General features: G+C 42.4%; 1 protein-coding gene across 3 annotated transcripts in view; it reads right to left on the minus strand.

Moving 5' to 3' along the window:
- LOC143299761 (uncharacterized) overlaps nucleotides 1–24,713 on the minus strand; it is a 118,570-nt gene that overhangs the window by 10,536 nt on the left and 83,321 nt on the right. Inside the window, exon 4 of one of the 3 annotated variants that reach the window (XM_076613184.1) lies at nucleotides 5,648–6,105. The exons of 1 other annotated variant lie outside the window; for it this stretch is intronic. In XM_076613184.1, coding sequence (XP_076469299.1) covers nucleotides 5,741–6,105 — 365 coding nt within the window. In that variant the 3' untranslated portion in view covers nucleotides 5,648–5,740. Of the gene's footprint in view, nucleotides 1–5,647; nucleotides 6,106–19,988; nucleotides 20,338–24,713 lie in introns of those variants that run through there. One more of the 3 variants, XM_076613231.1, reaches the window with a different exon arrangement.

Below are 24,713 nucleotides of genomic sequence, written 5' to 3' on the forward strand. Positions count from 1 at the left end.
ATGTGTGTGTATGTATGTGCGTGTGTATGAGCATATGTGTGTGTGTTCGTTCTTTGGTTTAGCGTCTTTTCACTATCAGTGATATTAGACGTAAAATGTGTGTGTGTGTGTGTGTGTGTGTGTGTGCACGCATGCGTGTGTGTATGCATGCAAATGCCTGTATATATGTGTGCACATGTGTGTTCTTATATGTGCATGTGTATGAGCATGTGTGGTGTGTGCGCACGCGTGCACATGCGTGTGTGCATGCATGCAAATGTGTGTGTATGTGTATGTGTGGGTGGTTGCATATTTATGTGTGTTTACATATGCATGTGTATGACGCGTGTGTGTGCGCACGCACATGTCGGTGTGTGCATGTGTGGGTAAATGTGTGTCCATATGTGTGTGCATCGATGTGCGTGTGGTAGCAGTGGGTCACGATGAAAGGCAATTGCAAGCAGGGCATTTTGATACAGAAATATTCTGAAATATACTGCTCTGTATCCTGAATTCCTGAATCCTTGCTGGTACACTTAATGTACAGCATATATCCAAACATCCACGTATGCACACAATGGGAAGAGACAGAAAGATCTGAATACACACACACACACACACACACACACACACACACACACACACACACACACACACATGGATGCACACTACGGGAAGAGACGGAGAGATTTGCAAAGATACAAACAGGCACACACATGCACACACACACACACACACACACACACACACACACACACACAAGTATGCACACAATGGGAAGAGACAGAGAGATTTGCAGAGATACTAACACACACACACACAGACACATACAGACACACACATACATGCACACAATGGGAAGAGAAGGAGAGATTTGCAGAGATACTAACAGGCACACACACACACACACACACACACACACACACACACACACACACACATAAACACACAAAGGAATCCGTTAATAAATTTACTCTTATTCAAATAAAGCAAACAAATCTTCAACAAAAAACAAAACAAAACAAAACAAAACAAAATCCACACATACAAGAAACACCACAATTTCTTTCCCTCCAAACTCTGATGTGAAACAACCACGTACACAGTGACTGCTTTCTGCCAAACGTATCAGGATGACCAAACTGCTCCTTTCATGAAGCAGTCCAGAGTCAGAAAGTATTGTTCTCTCAGGGCACCAGACAAAATTCCATGTTTTCCAGATCTTTTCCAAACAAGACTCAAAAGTTTCCCATACCAAATACTAAGACAAACTAAAGATAAAGAAAAAAAGGAGTTTGTCTGCTACACCACTGCTGAAAGATATTGGCGGATATCCTAGCATCAATCTTCAATTTTTATCACTTTCTATTTTTTTAATGCATTGAACTCTTTCTTTGCATCGTACTGGCAAAATTCCCAAACTCTCTAGACCCTCAGGTGCCTGACATGTTTTTCTCAAAATTATTCCAGGCTCAGAAAAGGTTCTCTCCTTTTCCCACGACTTTACCAGACTTCCATGACTCTTGTCTCATCAAGGAATCCCTGAAGGGCAAGACATATTTTCCCCTCCCTAAGCTTTTCCAGGCCTGGAAAAAGTTCTCTCCTTTTTTTCCACGACTTTTAGCAGATTTCCATGGCTCTTGTCTCTCATCAAGGAATGCCCACAAGGATCCCTGCCTGCAATCATGGGGGTCTTCCACACCTCTTCCCCCCAAGAACAAACAAATACACGCGTACCGTACACCCACCTACGCTCACAACGGTAACAATCATGATGCTGACTGACGTTCACACATCCCGGGCAGGGAGCTTGTGGCATTCACCATAAAAAGTTATTCATACATGTATCAATTACACAGTATGCAAACAAGCACGAGCATACACAAACTTGCAAACAAACACGCCCTACACACTCAATTCCACACTGATTCATCAACCGACACCTACACACTCAACTCCACACTGATTCATCAACCTACACCTACACACTCAATCCTACACTGATTCATCAACCTTGATCCATACCACACACCGACTGACACACTCACTTTCTTTCATGTATCTTGTACTTGTTTGTACAAGTTTGATATGATTGAATTTGCCATTTTCTTTGCTCTCTCTCTCTCTCTCTCTCTCTCTCTCTCTCTCTCTCTCTCATATGAACTATGTAAATGCTAAAAACTGAATTTTAAAAAGTCATCAAATAAAAAAAAGAAGTAATCGGTTGTTTCCTCCCAAGAACAGTCTGCAAAAATAACCACATGAAGCATCTGTGTAAAGGACAAACTTTTCAAAGCTGACAAGAACTCCTTACAAATCAGACCACACGCAGACGGGCACAACAGCCGAGTAGTTAAAGCGCTGGACTTTCAATCTGAGGGTCCTGGGTTCGAAACACAGTAACGGCGCCTGGTGGGTAAAGGGTGGAGATTTTTCTGATCTCCCAGGTCAACATTATGTGCAGACCTGCTAGTGCCTGAACCCCTTTCGTGTGTATACGCACGTAGAAGATCAAATTCACACGTTAAAGATCCTGTAATCCATGTCAGTGTTTGGTGGGTTATGGAAACAAGAATATACCCAGCATGCACACTCCCGAAAACGGAGCATGGCTGCCTACATGGCAGGGTAAAAATGGGTCATACACGTAAAAGCCCACTCGTGTTCATACGAGTGAACGTGGGAGTTGCAGCCCATGAACGTAGAAGAAGCAGAAGATACATACTTAAAACCACAGATGCATTCAAGTTTGACACACCAATCACAAAGAAGCGTGTGCAAACACAAACGCTTCAAGGGCAAAGTGTGTCAATGAACTGCAGCATCACCATTTCCCTTGCATGCCTGTGTATTTGCTAAGCTGTTAAATCACCCATTTTTTGGTTTAAATTTGCCAGAGACGTAACTCTCAAACTCCTGCACATCTTTTACACACCAGACATTCCAATGAGACGATAAACTCAGGTTGATGAGACGATAAACTCAGGTTGATGAGATAATAAATTCAGGTCCAATGTGCGGCACGCACTGAGTGCGCAAAATTAGAACCCACCACAACAAAAGGATCGTTCCTGGCAAAATTGTGCGAGAAAAAGTTCCACTTTGATTGTGAAAAAACAACAGAAAAGAAAAAAAAAAAAACAAGAACACTTGCAAAAAGAAAAAGGTGCAATGTGGCAAAACGAACTCCCTGGGGAGAGCAGCCCAAGTTTCACACAGAGAAATCTGTTGTGACAAAAGTAATACAATGCAATACAATACAATGCAATATAATGGAATACAATACAACACAATAAGTGGAGTGATGGCCTGGGGGAAACATGTCCACCTAGGAAGCAACAGAATTTGAGCGCGCTGATTCGCATCACGGCTCAGCCACCGATATTTTCTCCCCCTCCACTAGACCTTGAGCGGTGGTCTGGACGCTAGTCATTCGGATGAGACGATAAACCGAGGTCCCATGTGCAGCATGCACTTAGCACACATAAAAGAACCCACGGCAACAAAAGGGTTGTTCATGGCAAAATTCTGTAGAAAAATCCACTTTGATAGGAAAAACAAGTAAAACTGCACGCAGGAAAAAATATTTAAAAAATGGGTGGCACTGTAGTGTAGCGACGCACTCTCCCTGGGGAGAGCAGCCCGAATTTCACACAGAGATATCTGTTGTGATAAAAAGAAATACAAATACAAATACAATACAATACAGTATGGTAGTATGATAGTCAGTCGTGTCCAACTATGACCACCAGAACAGCAGAGGAGGTAACTGGTGTCCTGACTATTTGGGCTAGAATTTGATTATAGTGGAGAGTGTCTTGCCCAAGTTACATCCCTACTCCCTCGGCCAAGAGGGTTTTCAGACACTCAGCATTGGGATGGCTCCCAAAGGCCAACTAGCCCCAAGGCTGCAATAAGAGCTAGTGCAATTTTACCTCCTAGTTTGAGAGTCGTAGTCCTTCACAAAAGACTAAGCTGTAAATGATCTCCCATTGCAATGAAGAAACCGTTGATAATACAGCTCTCACTTTGCTGTTGACTCAACTGTAAACTTATGTCAATCTGTGATATAAGCTGAGTGTTGGGCTATGACACAGCAGAACACTGGAGGAATACAAAGCACAAAGGGCATCAGTTTCATCATTACACCTGAAAGACAAGCACCCCGCCCACAACTCAAGGTATACATAAAAGAAAGTGAGGAACAGCCAGGCTGTCACTGTCATGACGATCCACACTGCCATCTGTCACATGCTGTTGTCGCCAGACCACCACTCACTTTGTCTGTTCTTTCAGTTTTCAGTTTCACTTTCAATTTCAAGATGATAAAGTATTTGGAATGATCAATATATGACACACCACATCTGCATAAAAAAAAACCCAACCAACCCAACTCAGCTGCAGATGCCTGACCTAAACACAAGCCCGACATGCTGATGAAGCTTCCTCTTATCTTTATGTATTTTCATGCTGGGGAAATAAAACACGTACCCTTCTGCGCTTTTTAACAATTCTATCTTCATGCCAGAACGTATCAGATGAAACAAACTGACAGATGAGCACACCCAGTTAAAAACATACCATGAAAAAAAAAATTGTTCAGGTGTCATTTTTGTCTGCCTGACTGTAGAGGGATTTTTTTTTTTTTTTTTTTTTAAAGATCTTTTATCAGAAAATATGTCTGAACTGTTCAGTTAATTAAAAATCACACTCCAAACCTTTCTGTTATACAATGAAAGAAAAAAAGTTTCCCATTTCTCAGCCAGCACAGGGGGAAGAATATGTCTTGTATCAGCTACACAAAACGATCCACAGTTTTATCTTCAGCTGATTATTTACAAACAAAGCAACAGCCAAAAAAAAAAAAAAAAAAAAAAAAAAAATGCACATCAACAACAACAACAAAAAAAGGAATTAAAAAGGGACTGAACCATTTCTGATTAAATTCAAACAAATAAACAAACGACAAATAAATCCAGGAAAGAAAGAATGCAAAAATCAACCCAATATTTATGAGACAATATCCTCTCCCCAACACATTTTTCGTCTGTATTTGTTGAAACATGTTTTATAACTATGTACTCCAAAGAAAAGCTGTTGCTAAAACACAAACTCCTCTAATAGTAAGATACTCCAAAGACATCCTAATGCCCCAAAACACAAACTCCACTACTACAAATTCTCCAAAGACATCCTAATGCCCCAAAACACAAACTCCACTACTACAAATTCTCCAAAGACATCCTAATGCCCCAAAACACAAACTCCACTACAAATTCTCCAAAGACATCCTAATGCCCCAAAACACAAACTCCACTACTACAAATTCTCCAAAGACATCCTAATGCCCCCAAACACAAACTCTACTACAAATTCTCAAAAGACATGCAAGTGCCCCAGAACACAAACCTCATTTATAATACTCCAAACAAATGTGAGTGGTTCCCCTAAAAGACATGTCTCACTATAATTCTGATACTTAAAAAAGACAAAAAAAGACACTCAACAGCAAAAAAAAAAAAAAAAAAAAAAAAGAGTAAAATACACAATAATTCTAATACTGATACTTGAAAAAATACACTTTATAGCAAAAACAAGCAAAATTCACAATAACACTAATACTGATACTTAAAAAAAAAAAAAATTTTTAAAAGAAAGAAAAAAAAAAGAAAGAAAGAAAAGAACAACAAACAACCAAACCAAACCAAACCAAAAATGAACCGACTTAAAACCAAAACCAAACCAAAAAAATACACAAAACCTAGTTTCCCTCATCATCCGTTTCATCCGCCTCAGCAGCGTCTGCCTGCCACACGGACGCTCCGCCGCCGCTCCGAAGCGAGGAAGTATCCGCTGCTCCATGGTAGAAGAGAGGCTGGTTTTTCAAGATCTCCGAGATCTGCGCGCGCTCCTGCTTCCTGCGAGCCCTCAGTTTCTTCATGCACTCCCGCTGCCTCTCCTTCATTATCTGGTAGCGCGCGGGGTTGGTCAGCTTGATGTGTCGGCGGTACTGAACGTAGCGGGACTCCCGCTCCGTGGCCGTGAACGAGGACAGCGGTTTGTCCGTCACCCACAGCCGCTGGCGTCGCTGGAACTGACTGAGGGAACTGCGCAGGGTGTCCAGATCTGGAAAAGAAACGAAAAAATAAAATAAAATAAAATAAAGAATAAATGAATCTTTAAAAGAGGTGGTTTTGGTTGGTGATGACAAATTCTAGCGATACATATTCATGATAATAATAATGATAATGAAGAAGGCGATGAGGATGGTAATACTGATAATAATTATTTCAATGATAAGAATAATGATGATAAATATAAAAAATAATCATCATCATCATTATCATAATGATACTAACAATTATGATGATAATGACAATAATGATTTAAAACAAAAATCTATATAGCACTAAGTCCACAACAAAGACAAATCAAAGCTTTTTTCACACCAGTCATCCACACGCATGCACAAGTCTGACTGTGAGGGGAGAAAATACCACGAACATTGATTCCTGCTATCAGAAAGCTAGAGACAGTGCACACTCGAACGAGGGAGTGAAGTGGGGAGCTATTCCGCACACCAAAACGTTGCAGGATATTGATGATGGTTGGAAGTTATTGTCTTGCCTTTGAATGAAAGGTGTGTGTGCTTCATTAAGTGTTTAAAGATTTTTTTTTTTTTTTTTTTTTTTTTTTACAAACTCCATTCTTTTCCTTAAAACCTTTTAACCCTATCCACCCTTACCGAAAATGCCACAAGCAGGAATGATATGAATACAGCCTACAATCTTCTCCTTACATTGTTAACCCTTCCCCAGCTGAAGTCAGGTACAGGTTCACACCTGGACGGAGTGAGGAAAAATGGAAGTAAATTCTTTCCCCCGAGGTCTCGACACTTTGCGGGTCTCGAACCCTGATCGCTGGTGAACACCGGATCAGAGGTCCCAAGGCCTAACCGATCCTGCCATGGTGCTTTCTGATGTGGTGTAGCACACACACACAGATCAGTCCACATGCTTTGAGTTCGACACCTCCTTGAAACTGAAACTAGTGAAAGTGAAACTGTTTATACTGATTGTTGCATCATGAACTTACTATTTAGTATTGCACTCTCATGATAGAATTGTTAAGACTTGGAAAAAAAAGTTTGGTGAAGGCAATACGCTGTTTCCCTTTTCCTCCTTTTTCTTTGTATATGTATTTTTCTTTTAGAATCTTGTTTTTATATGATATAAAAAATTGGGTTAAAAATATATATTTCTTTGTTGACAATGCATATGTTTAAGAGTGCATGTGCAATTGTGTTCCTTGGAGCAAATGTGTGTGTGTGTGTGTGTGTGTGTGTGTGTGTGTGTGTGTGTGCATGTGTGCGTGCATGTGTGCAAGTATGTGTGCATGTATGTGTGTGTTTATATATGTGTGCGTGAATATATGTGTGGATGTGTGTGAATGTGTATGAGTATGCATGCTTGATGATTGACAGAATACAAACACAAGAGTGGAAGAGAAAAAGAAGGGGTAAGAATGCATGTTTGCATGTGCAAGTGTGTGTGGGGGGTGGGGGCTGGGGGAGGGGGTGGTGGTGGTGAGTGGGGTACTTTCGATAAGAAGTCTGTGTGTTCTTCAAATATCAATAAGCAAGTGTGAAAATTGCATATGTCATGATAAATATTTTACAATGTCTGTGCCTGTAAAAAAAAAAGAAAAGTGAACGTTGTTATTGCTCATAGTAACACTGCAAGTTTGATAATGGATGGTGTGTGTGTGTGTGTGTGTGTGTGTGTGTGTGTGTGTGTGTGTGTGTGTGCGTGCGTGTGTGTGTGTGTGTGTGTGTGTGTGTGTGTGTGTGTGTGCGTGCGTGCATGTATGTCTTGTGTGTGTGCGAGTGTGTGTGTAAGTGTACACATACGTGCATGCATGCATGTGCATGCATGTGGGTGTTCTTATGCATGTATGTGTATGTATGTGCATGAGAGAGACAGACAGAGAGACAGCGCATGTGAGAGACAGACAGACAGACAGAGAAACACACACACAGAAAAAAGGGGTGACCACATGTTGAAGAATATTCGTTGCTTGTAACCAAAATGTTCTCTCTTTGTATGTGTGTATGCCATTAGTGTGTGTGTGTGTGTGTGTGTGTGTGTGTGTGCGCGCGCGCGTGCGTGAGCATGCATGCATGTTTGTGTAAGTGACTGTGTGAGTGAGTGCGTAAATGTGTATAAGTACAGGCATTTTCCAGTTGGTGTCCACTCAACAGCTCCAAACGCCACACAGAAGACGTCCACTATAAAGCTAACATGATCTTCAACAGAAACAATAAATGAAGGGTAGCAGATCCAATGTACCTTTTATTTACCTGTGTGCTAGCTGAATCGGTAGCGTAAGCAGCACTGACTTGAAGTTGTGTACCTTGTGAATGGAGAGAGTTACCACTCTTTACCATCTGACAGAAATCTACATTTACCGTTACATGCCGCCTTACTTCAACCCCTTGACTGCTGAAAATTAGTCAAAGGAGATCAGCGTGGCGTGAGTCTCAAAGGCAGCGACTGCTTTTTGTCCTACTTATCAATGGTGTCGCTGATTTTGCTGAATGAACGTGATGCAGTCCCAAGAGGGGGCAAGCCCAGATACATAGTGGTGACTGACGTCCTGACCTGTCAGCTCTGTCATATCTATCTCACTGAGGTGACAGCCCTTCACTGACCAGTGGAGTACGCTCTTCGGCAGCAGTTAAGGAGTTAAAGGGTCTGAGGCATTTTCAGAGAAGAGGAGAAGGAAATCCATCTATCTGAAGAGAATGTGCATGGGTATGTGTGTGTGTGTGTGCATGTCCATGCATGTCTGGAAGTGAGTGCACACACACACACACACACACACACACACACACACACACACACACACATTCATGCACATATGCAAACCGTGTGCATGCGCAGCGTGGGGTCTCTTTGTTTCTCCTGTTCACTCAGGTTTTGAGTCATGTGTACAGACAGACGACAACTGAACACAGCAAAGACACCGGTCACAAACAATGACTGAATGAGGACTGTGCCTGTCCATCATGTTCCCTCCATTTTGTCGAAGAAAGACACTTTCATATTTGACTGCTCTCCACCCCACACGCCACCCCTCTCTCTCTGCCACAAACACACACACACACACACACACACACACACACACACACACACACACACACACAAGGAAATCAGTCTATCCGAAGAGAATCTGCATGTGTGAGTGTGCATGTACATGCATATCTGAAAGTGAGTGCACACACGCGCGCACACACACACACACACACACACACACACACACACACACACCACCCACCCACACCACACTACACCACACACACACACACACACACACACACACACACACACACACACAGATTCATATATTCCCTCATCCTGAAGGTACAAACGATACAGAGAGAAACCAGAGGTTTTCCAGGCCAGGAGAACGCTTTCAAATCACACTGCCACACAGTTCTCCTTTTGCCTTTGCCCTTTCCATCTGATTCTTGACTCACAGTTATAAGTATCTCAAAGCCACACTTTATATACCGGTATCTACCTGAGTGTTTCATGTGTCATATCAAAATTCTTTTAAAAGACAGATCAATTGTGAAACACCATCTGATGGCACAATATTGTTGTGGAGGGACTATTTTTGAAAACCTGTATTGCATATATATATAAGCGCTTTATTAATGCTTAGTTTTTTTAAGATACAGACAAATACCCCCCCCCCCCCCCCTTGCCCCCTCTCTCTCTATCTCTCTCACCTTTTTTCTTTCTTTTTTTTTACCCCCCAAACTCTCAAAGAAAGTCACAGTGAAAAGATGTAAAGAGAATCCACAATTTTGCCCACACTAACCAGGTGGAAACTTCGCCAAAACAGGCCCCAAGGTTTTCAAGAGGCAGATATTCAAATGCAAGTGGGTACACATGCGGAAAGTCACACGCAATTCATCGTCGCTTTTCCACCAATGCCCCCCATCCAAGTACAGACAACAGGTTTTGAAGGGCAGCCCAGGAACACAACATACATCAGGTGGAACGCAAATCCTCCAGTCAAGATGACATACAGGTTTGAAAGAGGGTCACACCAAAATCTGTTCCACACCCGAGCTTTTGTGTGGTTGGTTGGTTGGTTGATTGGCTGGTTGGTTGGTTGTTTTTTGTTCTCTTTCTGTGGGGTCACATTGCACAGCTTGTTCACCTAGAGGAAGGTGGGGAGGCGTGGGGGGGGGGAGTGTGTGTGTGGGGGGGGGGGGGGGGGGGGGGGGGGGGGGGGGGGGGGGGGGGGGAGGCTGACAGAGTGTTAAAGGAGGTGGGACAAAGGGACTGATGTTTGTTCAGATAAAGTGAAATATGACTGCTGACTATAAAACTGACGAATAAATAGAATCTTTAAAAAAAAAAGTTTTTAAAAAGGGGTGTGAAATTAACTTAGGTGACCTTTTTCTGCTTTCTGTTGTGAACAGTGAATCTTAAAAATGATCATGTTTATTGTGAATTCTTTAAGCCTACTAATCTCCAAGACTGCTCAAAAAAGGAAACAATGACTGTAATGACCGTCAATTATATGCAACTGGAAAACGTGTATTTCAACAAAATTGCATATGTGAAACGTTCACCAGCTGTCAAACGAAAACAACAACAAAAATCACATTCCTGAGCACGATATAAGCTGTTAGCTTGTTGTTGCTCCGTTGTCTATGTCGTTGCTCCACTGTCTATGTGTACATGTATAACAAGTTAACTGAATAAAGTTTTGTTGAAACCAAATAAAACTCACTTTGATAAAAGTCTTTCTTTAAGTCATCACTTTGACCAGAAGTCAACGTATTCTGACCACAGGTCATTTTTTCATGCCCACCTGAAGGGTGTATGGTCAGAATACGTTGACACTTCTCATCAGTCTTTACTTCACAACCCACAGCTGTCTGTTTGTTTGTTTGTTTGTGTTTTTTTTGTTTGTTTTTTTTGCAGACTTTCTCCGTTTGTTCCAACATATTTCAGGACCAATGTAAGGAAAAGCATGAGAACAGGAATAGATTCTGACTGTTAGTGGGGACAGAAGTAATATCTAAAAGTAAAAAAAGCATGAGAACAGGAATACATTCTGACTGTTAGTGGGGACAGAAGTAATATCTAAAAGTAACAGAAAGCTTGTCTTCTTTTCCACATTAAATGTGTTTGGATTCTTATGACAGATTCAGGTTATACATAAAAAGTAAGTACACACATTATGAATGGCATAAACCATGTCAACAATTCAAGAAAAATGCATACATGCAACAGCACTGAAAGAATCATGCAAACTGACCGGGTCACCTTAGAATGTGCCTGTGAAAAAACACATGATAAAAATGGCTGATATGGTTCATATGACGGCACTGTTAGAGAGAAAGAAAACTTCTGTTACACTTTTAGCCCCAAAATCAGTGAAAAATGTAATGAATATGCTCACATGTATGATGAAGCTGTGTTGAATCATTCACTTCATTAACATGTAATAGGTTCAATGAACATGACCACGTTATGCCAACATCTTCTGTAACCACCAAACCGCAATAAATGTATGCCAATACAGTGGAGTAAAAAAAAAAAAGGCCCAGGTATTTTGTCACAACAGTCGAACATTAAAAAACATGCAAGATAATGTCCAAGATTAAGCTCACAGACACGTACTGTATTTTTTTTCTAATCAAATTATGCTTCCTGGAGTACTATTTGAAAAAAAAAAAACCCAGAAAAATAAAAAGGAAGAAAAAAGGTAATATCCACAATTGTTCCCCTCAAGACGGAATGAGCAGTGTTCACAAGAAGGCATCATGGACGTTCACTCCGTCAGTCACACAAAGAAGTGTAAGGGAAAGAAATGCGGACATTGCAACAACAACAACAAAAGTGAACAAATCGCCATACCTCAAAATTGCTTCACTGCTCTTCGTTACCATCATCACCGTCATACCCCCCGAAGGCGGCCATCTCCTTCCTGACTGACGTGTCCAGCGCACGCAGAACTGACGCCTGGCGTCCCCAGTCCTGACCCGTCCCCAGGCTCTGCGCCTTTCTCTTGGCGCGCAGTCTCCTCATGCACTCCCGCTGCTTCATCTTCATGGCCTGGTACCGGTCAGGGTTGGTCTGCTGGATGTGGCGCCGGTACCTCACGTAGTACGGCGACTCGCCCCCCAAAAAGTTGGCTGGCAGACTGGGATTGTTGTTGGCGACCTGCTGCTGTCTCCTCCATCGCTTGAACCACTGGTGCCGCAGGTAGGCCTGCGTCGCTGAGGAAACAAACCAAAACACGTCACTGCAGACACCACTTTTTTTAACGACTTGGAATTATAACAAGAATGATGAGGAAGAGAGAGAGGATGGATGACAGAAAAGCTTCAATATCAAACAAACAACTCACACTATGGCAACAATAAACCCAGACAGATGTAATGACTTGTCATACATGTTTAGAATACATACATCAGAACACTAGAACATCAAAAAACCCTGGCAAATGTACACAGACATCGAACATTCTTAAAATGCATGCCTCAAGACACACTGGGGCAATTGCTGCGCCAGACGATAGGGGAAAGAATGAAAGTGATTAGTTAAGGTGTGTGGGGGAAAGTGGTGCATGAAAGGTAAATATGAGTGTGTGAAAGAAGAAAAAGAAAGATGTGGGAAAAAAGAGGAGGATGGAGGCCCCACACAAAAAAAGGGAAAAAAAGGAATGAAAAAAGTGGGGAAAAAAGGAGGTTGGAGGCCCCACTAAAAAAAAAAAAGAAAAAAAAAGAAAGAAAAAAGAAGCATTTATACAGTGCTTACCCAGCAGTAAAATTTTAGATACAACAGCACTATAAGTACTGTTTTAAAAACAGTGACTAAAGAAAATACCATGAAAGGAGTACCAAAAAATAAAATGATGAAAATGGTGATGAATATGATGACATAAGTATGTTCTGATGACAGTAATCATTGTGATAGCTTTTAAGTCTCACTTTTTTTGTTTTTCACCCAAGAAAACGGAGAGTGGCTGCCCACATGTCAGGCTCTCAAAAGAACCACTGTAAATGTACCGTAAAGTTCGGTCTATAAGCCGCGACTTTTTCTCCCAGCTTCAACCTCTGCGGCTTATACAATGATGCGGCTTATTTGCGGATTTTCCCAATCCCGGGAGTGTCACGTTCTCGTCCATTCTTTGCTGCCCTTCAACTCACCAAAATCATGATCTCTGTTCATTAATTTTTGGATGAGCTTCAGATTTGTGTGCAAACTGTTCACGTTTTACAAATCAGATCCGCACACATTAAAGCCTTCAGTTGAGCATTCACTTCTACTCTGCTCAAGCGCACATCCTCATCATGCCGAAAACGCGACGTAATGCCTACGATGCAGCCTTCAAATTGAAGACGATCGACCTAGCTGTCGAAAAAGGCAATAGAGCCGCTGCACATGAGCTTGGAGTGAATAAATCGATGATACGACGTTGGAGGAAGCAGCGTGGAGAACTTTTGTGTTGCAAGAAAACGACAAAGGCCTTTAGAGGCAAGAAGTGCAGATGGCCAGAATTAGAAAACCACCTCGAAGACTGGATCAACACACACAGAGCGAACGGCCGAGGCGTTTCCACAGTTCAGTACGGTACACAGAAAGTTCACTGACAGAAACAATTGAGTGTGAAAACTGCACATCACAAATACAGATTTTTTTTCTTTTCTTTCTTTTTCCCCCACATCCATCATGTGAGTGTGTGTGCTTGAAATAGTTCAAGCAAGAGACTGACAGAGACAGTGTTTAGTTAGTACACCCATTTCACAACAGCACCAATAAAAAAAAAAACAACACACACACACACCATCAAATGCATTTTTAAGGATTCATACCAACACAATAAAGTATTCTTTCAGTAATATAATTACCAACATATGTAAAGAACCGTCACCTCAGTCAAAACAAGCACCACCTGTTGATACATTTAAGAGTCAACTGGACAATTCCTCAAAATTCTTAACCATTTTAGATCGATTTAATGAGAAGAAAATTGGCAAACTACAGGTGAAATCTTGACCAAATTATGCCTATAAGCTATCTTATGGAACAAAGAAGGGACTGTTAAAAAGCTTCATAACTTGTGTAATCCATAATCTACTACAGCTACTATCATAAGAACAAGTTATGAGGCTGATACATTTCAGAAGTGCACTTACGATAATTAACAGAAAAACATCAACTGGGTTTGTGTTGCATCTTCAAGAAACCAGTGTCTTGTGTGCATTAGAGCAACTAATCACATCAACGCATACTCCGGCTCTTAAGTATTTTGTGTACAATATATTCAGGAAACATGACCAACAGATCATCAATATTTGAATCACTTGATTAAGCCTCTCCATACGAACGGCGAAAGAGACGACGTTAACAGCGTTTCACCCCAGTTACCATCATCAAAATACTGCAAGCGGAAGGCTTTTATACTGAAGACGTGAATGTTGACAAAGAATACCACAATTCTGACGACGGAAGCTAAAGGTTGGGTCATTCAGACACCCACTGGACATCCGAGGGGTCTGTGTAGAGGAGAAGAGAAGACTGGCCGTACTGAGTGAGTTAATGTTTGTTGCCTAAGACATAGGGAAAGAAGTTTGGAGAGAAAAAACACAAGTGAACTAAATCAGCAAAGAATGAGAGAGAGAGAGAGAGAGAGAGAGACAGACAGACAGACAGACAGACAGACAGACAGACAGACAGACAGACAGACAGACAGACAGACAGAGAGAGACAGAGAACAAGAACAAGAACAAAAACTTTAATCTCCAGGCCTCCGACCCCAAGAATGAGGTCAAAAGTACACAATATGGTGATCACGCAGCGACAACAAAATGTAAAATACATAATTAACTTAAACCTGTAGAACAAAAGTGCTTCTTGTGCATAGTAAATTAATTCTAACTTTCTTCATTGTTGTCACAGAATTCCTGTCGTATCTTCAGGACATTAAACATATAAACGCAGAGTTTACGAATACTGCAAACAGAACCATTCTTCAGCAAGTGAACATACGATTGACCTTCAGAGTTCAGATGTTTTTGCCACAGGTTATTGTAAAGGACACAATTGTTTATAAAATGGTTTTCATCTCTGACCACGTTACAACGTTTACGGGCGTAATTTGAATTACATTTGAATGTTGAGAGAGACAGACAGAGAGAGAGAGAGAGAGAGAGAGAGAGAGAGAGAGAGAGAGAACTGCGACTGCATTAAAGTCTGATCATCGGTCTGATGTGTGTGAATCAGAGGAGTGATGTGCTCAGATCTTTTCTTTCTGAGGACGAGTCGGGCAGCAGTTTTGTATGCGCTGAAGGGACTGAAGGGTAGGGGCCAGACAAAGCAGGAACCACTGGTCCTCTAAAACATCCAGGGAATCCACTGCTGGTGATGGCTGAAAGGGCACGCTGCTTCACGGGCATCTGTGTCACCGGTCAGTTCACCTTCTGTTTATCAGCACCACTGACATGTCTCATTATTTTCTGTTTATTCATTTATTCATCTATTTACATATTTGTTCATTTACTTTTTCATTTTTTATCTTCTTTTTTTCCTTATGTGAGTGGAGTGATGGCCTAGAGGTCATGCGTCCGCCTAGGAAGCGAGAGAATCTGAGAGCGCTGGTTCGAATCACAGCTCAGCCGCTGATATTTTCTCCACCTCCACTAGACCTTGAGTGGTGGTCTGGACGCTAGTCATTCGGATGAGACGATAACCCGAGGTCCCGTGTGCAGCAGGCACTTAGCGCACGTAAAAGAACCCACGGCAACAAAAGGGCTGTTCCTGGCAAAATTCTGTAGAAAAATCCACTTCGATAGGAAAAACAAATAAAACTGCAGGCAGGAAAAAATACCAAAAAAAGGGTGGCGCTGTAGTGTAGCAACGCACTCTCCCTGGGGAGAGCAGCCCGAATTTCAGACAGAGAAATCTGTTGTGATAAAAAGAAATACAATTTTTTTTTCTTTTTCTTTTTCTCTCTCAAGGACTGACTAAGCGCGTTGGGTTACGCTGCTGGTCAGGCATCTACTTGACCAGATGTGGTGTGGTGTAGCATATATGGATTTGTCCGAACGTAGTGTCACCTCCTTGAGTTTCTGATACTGATACTCATACTTATCAGTGGCACTGACATGTCTCAGTCACCAGACAGTTTCACTTTTGTTTATCAGTGGCACTGACATGGGACAGTTTCACTTCTGTTTATCAGTGGCACTGACATGGGACAGTTTCACTTCTGTTTATCAGTGGCACTGACATGGGACAGTTTCAATTCTGTTTATCAGTGGCACTGACATGGGACAGTTTCACTTCTGTTTATCAGTGGCACTGACATGGGACAGTTTCACTTCTGTTTATCAGTGGCACTGACATGTCTCAATCTCCTGAGTGAGAATGGTCAGATGTCTCAGCCACAACGGTGACAGCCCTTCTCCACACGCCCTCCCCCCACCCCCCCGACCCACCCCCCTCTCCCGTCCCCCCTCACCACCCCCACACCCTCCCGCCCACATGCTATCTGACTTGATAAATAAGTAGAGATATAACAGTAGACATTCTAGGTGTGGTGCGTGTGTGCGTGCGTGTGAGTATATGTGTACGCGTGGTGTGTGTGTGTGTGTGAGTATGTGTGCATATGTGCATAAGTGTGTGCGTGCGGTGTGTGTGTGTGTGTGTGCGTGCGTGTGAGTGTCTGTGTGTGTGTGTGCGTGCGCGTGTGTATGTGCATGTTTCTCTGTGTGTGTGTGTGTCCATGCCTGCATGTGTGAGTGCGTGTGTGATTTCATCAACCAATCAATAATGAATTAAATTGACTTCAGATTTTGTTCAGTGCTCATTGAATCACCAAATCATTTTGCTCAGCTAACTTTCAACGTTTTCTGTAACTTGAATAATGCATTCCTCTGTCCTCCATGCCCCAGCAGGGGTCAATGGAGTTATTGAATTCTCATGTGTGTGTGTGTGTGTGTGTGTGTGTGTGTGTGTGTGTGTGTGTGTGTGTGCGTACCTGTGCACATGTGTGTGTTGTTTGTGTGCACATGTTTCCAGGCACATACATTCCTTGTTCAATCATCAGAATCATTTCTGACAAACCAACCCAAAATATATTTTCCAAAATATGATCTTTAATGTTTTCCCATGCACTACAGCTTGACGTTACTTACAATACACAAGATAACCATCAGATTCTCTGAAAACACACAATACCATATGGTTAATTACCATGAAATGTTGTTAAAATGTTGAAATCTATAAAAAACAGTGAAATAATATAAAAGAAAGCAAGCAAAAGTATTGATAATAAAACAGTCACAGACACACATAAAGACATGCCCACTTTTTAGCAAAATAAAATAAATCACAGAAAAATCATCTTCCATGAATCTTTTTTTCTTTTTAAGTAAGCAGTGGACTTTATTCCCCATCCAAAAGAATTACTGTCATCATGAAGATTTCTTTATATGTCTTTTTTATTTACTTTTAATTTATCATATTTTTGATAAAGACAAAGACACATAATGTTTATTTATAACATGACAATGTTTATACAAAGAAATCACTGAATACCCTGCAGTGACACACAAAGAAATAACAAAGAATGCAACTACTATGAAGACAAGCTGTACCAGCTGGGGTGGGGCTGGGGGGTGTGGGGGTAACGCGTCCGCCTAGGAAGCGAGAGAATCTGAGCGTGCTGATTCAAAACACGGCTCAGCCGCCGATATTTTCTCCCCCTCCCTTGAGTGGTGGTCTGGACGCTAGTCATTTGGATGAGACAATAAACCTAGGTCCCGTGTGCAGCATGCATTTAGCGCACATAAAAGAACCCAAGGCAACAAAAGGGTAGTTCCTGGCAAAATTCTACAGAAAAATCCACTTCGATAGGAAAAATAAATAAAACTATACACAGGGGGAGGGGGGGGGGGGAAGAAAAGGGTGGTGCTATAGTGTAGCGACACACTCTCCCTGGGGAGAGCAGCCCGAATTTCACACAGAGAAATCTGTTGTGATGAAAACGAAATACAAATACAAATAAAACCTTCCCCAACCCAAGTCTGGTACCCATTCACACCCAGGATGAGTTTGGAAAATCGGAGTGAAGTGCCTTACATAAAGACACAATGCGATGATGAAACAGGGATTTGAACCTTGATCACTGGTGAACACTGGATCAGAAGTTCAATTCCTGACTGATTCCTCCATCGTTGCCTCCAATCGGTGGGGGGGGGGGGGGGGGGCAAAAAACAAACAAACAAAGGTAAAGGCAATCAAGCTCATTATAACTAGCTGTTTAATTGTTGTTGAGTGTATGGAAGCTGAAAACTACACGATACTTCAGGCATTCAACTTTTCTAAATGATACAATGTATACTTTCAATGTCAATATACTAAAAATGTGTACAATAACAAAGAACAATGGACTAAAAACACACCCAGACATACAGACGTGAAAGCACGCACACACACACACACACACACACACACACACACACACACACACAATTTAAGAAAGAACAGGATAACAGAATGCTTCTTCTTCTACTTCTCTTGAACACTTAAACAGAGGACAGACAGAGAGGGGGAGAGACAGAGAGACACAGACACAGAGACAGAGACACACAGAGACAGAAGAGAGAGAGAGTGTGGATGCAGACAGTGTCTGAAAGAAAATCATGCGTAATCACCAATCAATCATCTCACAGACTGCCTGCTAAACGTCTAAAACACTTTTTCAGTGTCAAAGAAGTGTTTTAAAAGGTACAACGATAAAATGAAGAATGACTGCCGAGTCTATAAAAACACCCAATGGAGAAAGCGTATAAAAAGCGTGGGTTGAATCACCATATCAAGCCCACAGTTTTTATAAACTTATTTTCCATGTGGTTTTTAAATAGCGTGTGGACTAATCCACATATGCATCACATCATCTGCTTAAATTCTTTTAATTCTTTCTTTCTTTCTTTTTATGATTTTTTTTAAAGGAGCAGACACCTGACCAATGAATAAACCCAATGTGCGGGTCAGGCCTTGAGAGAGTGTATAAACCATGGTTCGAATCCTGGCAGTGTTTGCTGGGTCTAAGGTGGGCGATTTTCCACAATGTCCCAGGTCATCCTATGCGCTGACTTGCTGGCTGGTGTCCTGACCCTTTCGTGCATGTGAGTGAGCATGCACATCACGTGTACACACTATGGATCTCACAATCCTCATCATCAGCATTTTGGTTGGCTTTGGAGACACTAACATTCAAAGCAAGCACTGCGCCTCAAAAAGGAATACGTCGGCCCCAACGGCCGCTAAAGAAGGTCAACTTGCAACTATGCGACATTAGTAGCTCCTCATTAAAAAAACACAAAAAAAACAAAAACAAAAAACAAAAAACACACACACACACAACTGCACAGTTCCACCTTCAGTGATGCTCTTCTTCATCTTCTTCCTCGTTTGTGGGCTGCAACTCCCACGTTCACTCCTATGTACACGACTGGGCTTTTACGTGTATGACCGTTTCTACCTCGCCATATAGGCAGCCATATTCCGTTTCTGGGGGTGTGCATGCTGGTTATGTTCTCATAATGTTGACCTGGGAGATCAGAAAAATCTCCACCCTTTACCCACCAGGCGCCGGTACTGAGATTCAAACCCAGGACCCTCAAACTGAAAGTCCAACACTTTAACCACTCGGCTATTGCGCCTGTCACTGATGCTAAATACCTGCAACACACCCATTTTCTCCACCACCACCCTGTCACACACAGACACACAGAGACACAGACACAGACACAGACACACACACACATACAAGCAGTAAACCACCCTCCCCTCCACACACACACAGGTGTACACACAAGCCCAATCCCTCCCACTCCGCCCCCACAACCCCAGACCCCCCTCCCTCCCCCTGTCTCTCTCACACACACACACACACACACACACACACACACACACACACACACACACACACACACACACACACACAAGCAGCTACAGTCCAGCTACAGTGCAGCATTTGGCGGCGGGGGCGGGGAGCCATCCCTGTTGACCAGAATGATGAAGTCCTGGCCCAGGACCGGGGGCTTCGTCTCCGCCTGCAGGAGGCGCTCTTGCCGCAGCCGCTCCTTGCGCCGCAACTGCCGCTGCTTCGTTAGCTCCAGCATCCGCTGGTACCGCTCGGGGTCTTGTCGCAGGCGCTCACGGTAGCGCCGATCCCTCTCCTTCCGCCCCCAGTTTTTCTTGGCGTGTTTGGATAACGACGGGGGTCTGGACGTCAAACAGCCTTCCTGTTCCTGCTCTGCTGCAATGGGAAAAAAAACACAACAACGTCTGGTATTAGCAGACAGATAGCGGGTGTTTCTCTCCATGAACCTATAGAGGTTTCTTTCTGTGTAACAATCACTAGGTAGGGTTTCTCTCTCTGCTTAACAATCACCAGATTGGGTGTGTTTCTCTCTCTGTATAACGATCAACAGACAGGGTGCGTTTCTCTCTATGTAGCATTCACCAAACAGGGTGTGTTTCTATCTGTGTCACGACCAGTAGATACAGTGTGTTTCTCTGTGTGTAATGATCATCAGATAGGGTGTGTTTCTCTCTACGTAGTGATCACCAAACAGGGTGTGTTTCTGTGTGTGTAACAACCACAGATAGGGTGTGTTTCGTTCTATGTAGCAATCACCAAACAGGGTGTGTTTCTGTGTGTGTAACAACCACAGATAGAGTGTGTTTCTCTCTACGTAGCAATCACCAAACAGGGTGTGTTTCTGTGTGTGTAACAACCACAGATAGGGTGTGTTTCGTTCTATGTAGCAATCACCAAACAGGGTGTGTTTCTGTGTGTGTAACAACCACAGATAGGGTGTGTATCGTTCTATGTAGCAATCACCAAACAGGGTGTGTTTCTGTGTGTGAAACAACCACAGATAGGGTGTGTATCGTTCTATGTAGCAATCACCAAACAGGGTGTGTTTCTGTGTGTGAAACAACCACAGATAGGGTGTGTATCGTTCTATGTAGCAATCACCAAACAGGGTGTGTTTCTGTGTGTGTAACAACCACAGATAGGGTGTGTTTCTTTCTATGTAGCGATCACCAAACAGGGTGTGTTTCTCTCCACGTAGCGTTCACCAGATAGGGGCTTTTCTGTGTGTAACAACCACAGATAGAGTGTGTTTCTCTCTACGTAACGATCACCACATAGGGTGTGTTTCTCTCTACATAAGGATCACCAGTTGGAACATTGATGGCTACTTCAGTGTGAGAACGCACAGAGAAAAACAGACAGTGCACAGGAAGGACTGGGGGAGCAGGATAAATATGGGGCGAGGGGGTCGGGGGCGGGGTACGCTGATAGTGAAGTCTTCACTGAAAACCCACTTCTTTAAACTAACGTCAAACATCCCAGCGCCACTCTGTTGTTCTTGTTGTGTACTCCTCATTTGTGTGTGTGTGTGTGTGTGTGTGTGTGTGTGTGTGTGTGTGTGTGTGTGTGTGTGTGTGTGTGTGTGTGTGTGTGTGTGTGTGTGTGTGTGTGTGTGTGTGTGTGTGTTGTGTATGTGTGTGTGTATGCATTTGCGTGCTTGTGTGTGTGTAAGTGTGTGTGTGTGTGTGTGTGTGTGTGTGTGTGTGTGTGTGTGTATGCATTTGCGTGCTTGTGTGTGTGTGTGTGTGTGTGTGCATGCGTACATGTATGTGTGTGTGTGTGTGTGTGTGTGTGTAAGCATGTGTGTATGAATGTGTGTGCGTGTGTGTGAGAGAGCATGAGTGTGTCTGTCTGTGCATCTATTGACCTGTTTTCGTAAAGCGCCTACAGCGCTATCTAGAGAATACATGCCACACAAAAATCCTATGATTAGTACGCAGACGCATGATGATCAGCCGTCCCTCCTCTCTTTCTCTTCCCCTCAGTCAGGACGGAAACAGTGAGGTCAGGTAACAATTTGCTACATCAACAAAAAATAACTGGCGACACTTACAGGAATGAAATAAATACTTCTTTTTTTTCCCCCAAAAAAAGGACACACGATATGCAACACTGCTTCCAGGAATGATCAAAAAGCTCACGAACAGTCAAAATGTGCTGTATTTGCTCAGAATGGATCTGACAATCACTGTACATACCAGTGAGGAGACCCTGAGTCCGATGGAAATTATTCATCAAAGTCTAATTAAGGAACGAGACAGATGATCATCTGTATTGCCATGCTATTATTCCTCAAAGTTTAAGAAATCAGACAGATGATCATCTGTATTGTCATGCTATTGTTCATCAAAGTTTAATAAACGAAGCAGATGATCATCTGTATTGTCATGCTATTGTTCATCAAAGTTTAATAAACGAAGCAGATGATCATCTGTATTGTCATGCTATTGTTCATCAAAGTTTAATAAACGAAGCAGATGATCATCTGTATTGTCATGCCGCCAAAGAAAGGCTTTCTCAGAATCTTTTTGAATGTGTCAAGGGTTAAAGGTCGTATGACTTTTTATGCCCACAGGGGCACTGAATTCATATCTACTGTATCCAGAACACAGTAAAACACTAGTATACATACATACATATATATATATATACATATATATATATATATATATATATAATATCAGCCATTCATTTGTTTGATTGTCAATGGTATTTGTTTTCCTGTTATATCGTTTGATTACTTGCTACTGGGTAAACAAATTACTTGTATTTCAACCATTTGTTTTTGTGCACAAACCCTGATGCAAGACGATGCAATACTATGTATCTCAACATATCTGGACTGTTGTAAAAATTCAGAATTAATTTCTTCTTTTTTTTCCTGAAAGAATGGTAGGATGGACATAATGCTCTACAACACGTTTTTTGTGTGTTTTTTTGTCTCTCAAAATATCATTTTAAAAATTCAAAGAAATCCTTGATCTTTGAATGCCAGTATCGCAAAAAATTGTCCTCCCCACCTCCCCAACTCTCTCCACCCCATCCACACCTTTCCCAGCACCCCACTCTCTCCATAAACAGACAGAATCTAGAAATGAAGCACAGAACTTCTTGGAGGGGGAAGGGGGTGGGAAGGGGGGGGGGTCATGGGGGCAGCCCCTGTCTTGTATACATGGGAGGAAAATGCAGCAAACCATAGTTAGTGGCACAGAGCTCAACGGAGGTAAAACCACCAGACGTGTGAAGTTCGACCCCACAACTTCCCTCCTCAAACAGTTTCAGTTTCAAAGAGGTGTCAGACTAGCGTGCAGACAGAGCCATAAATATATATATAAGTTAAAGCAGATGTGGTGTAGCACATATGAATCTGCCTGCATGCTCTTGGCACCTCCTTGAAACCGAAACGGAAACTGTCCAGGAAGACAAGGCTGGGGGTGTGGGGTGGGTGTGGGCGCGGGGGTGGGGTCTTAATTCACACATCTGCTGGTTCACCTCCCTCCAACGCACACACACACACACACACACACACACACACACACACACAGACTCTCCCAGGTAATTTTTGTTTAAAAACTAGAAACTTATACAGTAATATTATGAGGTGACATGACAGAATTGGTTAGGCGTACAGTGCTGTTGTTTTTTTTAACAGTAATGTCCCATTTCTAGTTCAATAAATAAAACTTTTTTTTTAATTAACAATTTTTCACATATAAAGAAAAACATGACTTTTTTTTTTAATAGGCATGAACACGTTTACAGTGTTGGTCATTGACAAGCTTGGCCTATCAGGTCTCCCACACACACAAAAAAAACAAAAAACACGGAGTCATTTCCCTTCAGTCCAGTACTTCAGAGGTTTGGCTCAACACCTATCATCTGTCACTGTGATTCTTGTAAGGACTCCGTTATACTGATTACTGTACATAGTAGATTACGCGCTTTGATTTGTCTCTGCACAAGATTCGGTGCTATATACATATCATCATTATTATCATTGTAGCAGTTCAGCCCCTTGGCTGCCGCTGACAAGCATGCTGGTCAGTGAAGGGATTTTTTTTTCTTTTCTCAAGGCCTGACTGAGCGCGTTGGGTTACGCTACTGGCCAGGCATCTGTTTGACAGATGTGGTGTAGCGTATATGGATTTGACCGAACGCAGTGATGCCTCCTTGAGCTACTGATACTGATACTGATATCTCAGTGAAATGAAACTAAGCTTACAGGTCAGGATGTCAGTGAAGGGCTGTCACTTCATTTAGACAGAGCTTACAGGTCAGGATGTCAGTGATGGGCTGTCACTTCATTTAGACAGAGCTTACAGGTCATAACGTCAGTGAAGGGCTGTCACCTCACTAAGACACAGCTTACAGGTCAGGATGTCAGTGAAGGGCTGTCACCTCACTAAGACACAGCTTACAGGTCAGGATGTCAGTGAAGGGCTGTCACCTCACTAAGACACAGCTTACAGGTCAGGATGTCAGTGAAAGGCTGTCACTACACTAAGACACAGCTTACATGTCAGGATGTCAGTGAAGGGCTGTCACTTCATTAAGACAGAGCTTACAGATCAGGATGTCAGTGAATGGCTGGCAACTCACTAAGACAGAGCTTACATGTCAGGATGTCAGTGAAGGGCTGTCACCTCACTGTGATAAGACAGAGCTTACAGGTCAGGATGTCAGTTAAGGGCTGTCAACTCACTGTGGTAAGACAGAGCTTACATGTCAGGATGTCAGTTAAGGACTGTCAC

This window comes from Babylonia areolata, chromosome 2, assembly GCF_041734735.1.
Source record: "Babylonia areolata isolate BAREFJ2019XMU chromosome 2, ASM4173473v1, whole genome shotgun sequence".
Taxonomy (NCBI): domain Eukaryota; kingdom Metazoa; phylum Mollusca; class Gastropoda; order Neogastropoda; family Buccinidae; genus Babylonia; species Babylonia areolata.